General features: G+C 37.4%; 1 protein-coding gene across 1 annotated transcript; it reads right to left on the bottom strand.

Moving 5' to 3' along the window:
- Positions 1 to 1,137: 1,137 nt before the first annotated feature.
- LOC124632054 (venom allergen 5.01-like) lies at positions 1,138 to 4,097 on the bottom strand. Its single transcript, XM_047166707.1, has 5 exons — positions 3,819 to 4,097; positions 3,070 to 3,191; positions 2,273 to 2,533; positions 1,862 to 2,057; positions 1,138 to 1,742 (listed from the first exon to the last, which is right to left on the bottom strand). The coding sequence occupies exons 1-5, from the start codon at positions 3,895 to 3,897 to the stop codon at positions 1,459 to 1,461; spliced, it is 942 nt and encodes a 313-aa protein (XP_047022663.1). The 5' UTR covers positions 3,898 to 4,097; the 3' UTR covers positions 1,138 to 1,458.
- Between the last annotated feature and the right edge of the window lie 404 nt (positions 4,098 to 4,501).

Below are 4,501 nucleotides of genomic sequence, written 5' to 3'. Positions count from 1 at the left end.
CAGAAATCCTACTAATATTATAAACGCGAAAGTTTGTATGTATGGATGTATGGATGTTTGTTACTCTTTCACGCAAAAACTACTGAATGGATTTTAATGAAACTTTACAATAATATAGCTTATACATCAGAATAACACATAGGCTACAATTTGTAAACATATTGTTCGAAATACTAAACCTGCGCAGACGAAGTCGCGGGCACCAGCTAGTATTTATATATAGCCTATGACATTCCCAAATAACGTAGATTGGTTTCTTAAAATTGATTCAAAAGGTCAAAGAAAACACCATACAACAACATTAACGCTCAAGTCACAGAACCTAAGTACCTCCTTAATCATACCTTATAAGCTAGTAAAATAGAAGTTAAGAAACTTCGTCTAACGTAAGGTATTTAAAATAGCAAAAAGACACGACTGCAATATTAGTTCATACACTAGCACATCAGCTGATTTTCCGACACGCGACGGGAAAACTACTCTATGACTGATTGACAACAGTATTTTTTTTACTATAGTCAAGTTCTTGTGTATCAAACATTGATCTATAGTTCTCGTTGACGGATAATATTGAACTTTATTAACAAACAGCTAAACATTATTTCCTCAAACTTGTATCTACTCTGTGTCATAGTATCACAAGGTACATAATTATGTGCTAGTAATACATTAAATGAATCAATGTAAAAGATGACGACCTATTCTTTTCGGCATTATACATTAACCGTGTTATAACTGCTGGTTTCGATTAAAAGGTTATTTCAGTGTGAAAGCGACATGATGATAATTCTATAAATGGCTTCGAATAAACAGCATTACACTATCGTATCTTTATTGACCTCAGCATAACCTTGTACAAACTCAAACGGTTAGTTATTGAATTCACTTATTTAGATAACGTATATAAAAGGCTTTCTATCGGAGTAATGTCCGTCACTAAGGCTGGCGGGTTGCTGACCGCAGAGCCTATCGTTCATACATAAAATAATATAATTTTATGCAAACATCAAGTCCAGTATTGTCTGAATTATTATTCCTACTCACCTAAACTACCGGTTATGTCGTCATCTCCTTATTAAAATAAAATTCTGAATATCAAATAGAAATTACATCACAGCTCAAATAAAAAGCAATAAGTATTGTATTAAGAAATATTTATTTAAAAATATAAATATAAATCTATCTAAATAACAATTCGCTTACACTCTGCTAATACTAGAAGGCCATCTCGACAGCATCGCAACTTTAACATAAAATCACCAAGACCTTCACAATGCTGGATACTCAATACATTTTAAGTAAAGAAGGAAAAACTTAATTAAGTTCCTTGTAAAACCAAGGAATAACAATATCATACATGGTTCCGAAACTGTGCGTTTCGAATATCAGTCGGGTAACACAACTGTCACAATAATTTACAAACAATACTGCAATGAGCGTGCTCGGGAGAGACACGTCTTATAGATAGACAGTGCCGATCCGGACCTGTGGCTTCTTGAACAGGTTAGAGGCAGTCTTGATGATGCTAATGATAGGCCTGAAGGTGGAGGTTTCTTGGCGGTAGTAAGTGTTGGGCTGCTGGTAGTTGTACTGGTATTGGTTGTTGTACTGATTGTAGAACTGGTTGCTGAACTGATAGTTGAAGCCCTGAGTGTCGGCGGAGCTGTCGGGGATGGCGTTCGAGATGTAGCTGTTGCTGTTGTCCACCGTTTGGTAAGATGTGGACGCTGTGTAGCTGGCGGCTGTAACAAAGAATAAAAAAATAAGGCACTTGTCTTTGATGTAATCATTGGTTATTTACTTATAGCATTTAATAATACGTTTCGAGTAAAGATTATGGAACAAAGTAAAAGATAATTACCGCAAAGGCCGGAGTATTTGCTGGATTCTGTGAGGCCGTAGTTGGTGCATGATGGGTAGCCCTTCTCGTATGGCTTGGATCCGATGACGTTGCCACCGGGACCGTAGTTGCATACGTAGAGCTTGGTGTAGCCTCGAGAGGGATCGTAGTAGAACGTAAAACCGCAGCCTACTTTAGATGTCTCGCCCCAAACCAACTATAAAAAAAAAAATGTCAGACATATTAGAAACTTGTTTGATTTTTTTCCCGATAACTTAAAATAAAATATACTGGCTTTGACTCTACTCTTGAAGGTAACAATGAATTATTAGATAATTTACAAAATTAAATATTCCATATGTCACATTTGGCGCAGAATTGAAATGGCGATTGGCTTTACTATTAAATTGCCGAATTTAAATTGCAAATTACCTGTGAGTAATGTCCAGTGCCGTGCCCTCTTGTGATGGGCTTGAAGCCGTAGATATGTACTTCGTCGAACCAGGCGTTGATTTGCTTGTTGAAGTCGGGTTCGGAGTCAGTGTTGGCGCTCGGGGGGCGAGTGGTCCAAGTGGCGGCGAGGTTCTGTCCCACGGGGAAGCGACCGTCGTACCGCTGAGAGGCACCGTCGTGAGCAGTGATACACTGGTCGGACCAGTGCTGGGCAGTCGCGGCAAGGTCGTCATCCCATACCTTTACAAACAAAAAAAAGCAGTTCGTTAGTTAAAATTATAACAATCTTGTTTCGGTTTGAAGATGCTCGTTTGTTAATGTTTAGTTTGGCTCATTTTCGATACATCGGCCACTGAACTTTATAAAGCATCACTTGTGCGTGTTTATTCGGACGATCAGTTTTTTGTGCATTTACGTCAAATGTCCCAAATACCCATAATTTGAAAACTTCTAGATCAAATATTTTTAGTAACTATCGAATGCTTAGAAATAGGTATCCATTATAAAATTCTAATTTAACGTATAAAATACTCAAACATATTAATTGAATTTACATCTTAAGTCTTGTATTTCGTGTTTATTGGAATAACAGACTAGATTGAAATGTCTTTTTAGCTGGAGATTTAGAATTTGCATTACATTATTAGATAATAATGTATCTGGCTGATGTCACTTTTTATTACCCTACTGAATTAAAATTTGTGGCAAAATGTCAATGAATAAGTCAAGATCAAGTTCATATTGTTGAGTGGTTTCTATTTCTGTGCTTTACGTACCATTTCCATCATGTTAGCCGCTGGTGGTTGGCTGGAGACCTGTCCTAAGGCAACGGATTGCCTTAGACGATTGTGTGCGTCGACTATAGCTTGCTTCTCGTACGCCGACAATCCTCCAGAGCCTGCAAATAAAAGAAAAGGAGATTAAAATAAAATATCGTAATCCTAAATTTATATGAAGATTATCCGAATGTGAGTGTCAAGGCGACGCAATTTTTCAAGTGACTTCACGATCTGTTGGATTGATCTGATTTATTAGACCGGTGCGTGCTAATACAGGTGTCTGTGTCAATAAAATTTTACGACCTCGACCCATACGAGTATGTAAAATAGGAGCATCTTTTTGGGTAAAAACTCGTTTGCAAAATCCAGACTGGGTGGCGGCGATTTGAGTTGATGGTTTCTTGGTATCATTACTAACACTTCATGAATTTTTATGTGCTTCAGATAAATTTGGATTTGAATGAATAGACCCATAAGTTATAAAGAAAATATTGTTACAGCCATGAGAAAATATTTAAAAATAAATTAATCACGTATCCGGATTACACACAAATTGTTTATAATTTAAATCAGATGAGGCTACAAATCATGTTGCTTAATTATTATAATCCTAATTTATCATCACTTTTGTTGAATTATTATTATCATTTTGAACGTTTTTAGACGAACATGCTCTAAAAATCGTAAATGAAATACATAACGACATGTAACAATGAAGGTGCTGAAAATAATGAATGGTGACTTACGTAATAATTGTTTTCCAGGACCACAGCCTTCTGTCGATGCGAGGAGACCTCCCATAACAAACAACACTAAGGATATCATCTTGATTGATTTAAGTTAATTCACAACACTTGAACTGAAAAATTCACGCGTAAAGTTGAGATTCGTAACTAAAGATGCGTTCACTTATATTTACGAAACTTCAAACTTATTAATATTTCCCGGTGATCCGTAGCACGACGTGCTGCGCGCTCTCCAGGCTTTAGCGATCTGTGCGGGCAGCGGCCCACGCGAAGGCTTATGTACCATGCGTTACCATGGAGACGGAGCGACGCCGGCCGCCCGCTGCGTCTGCGCATAGCCGCCCGCACCGCTCGCTTACTACCGCACACGCTCTACAATACACCCTTCATTTGTAACACTAAAACTATACTTAACATAATAATTAAATTGGCTACAATTTAACTTCCTTTTTAAACAAATTAAATATGTTCACCGCTGTTGATTGGCATACAATACCCGGGATGCTCTATTCTTCGATCGTGTAGTGTCTTCAGTTACGAAATAAAGAAAGGTTATACGAACAACGGCCAGCTACTTTTTATCTGCAGTAATAATTTAAAACTCATTATGTTGTAGACGGTGGTTGTCAATGAAATCGAGTTCTTGTGATGTGTTCGAGCCGAACGTGGAAATATGTTGACAG

This window comes from Helicoverpa zea, chromosome 7, assembly GCF_022581195.2.
Source record: "Helicoverpa zea isolate HzStark_Cry1AcR chromosome 7, ilHelZeax1.1, whole genome shotgun sequence".
NCBI classification, from domain to species: Eukaryota; Metazoa; Arthropoda; class Insecta; order Lepidoptera; family Noctuidae; genus Helicoverpa; species Helicoverpa zea.
Note: the sequence above shows the minus strand (reverse complement) of the source record. Positions and strands in the feature narration are given on the sequence as shown.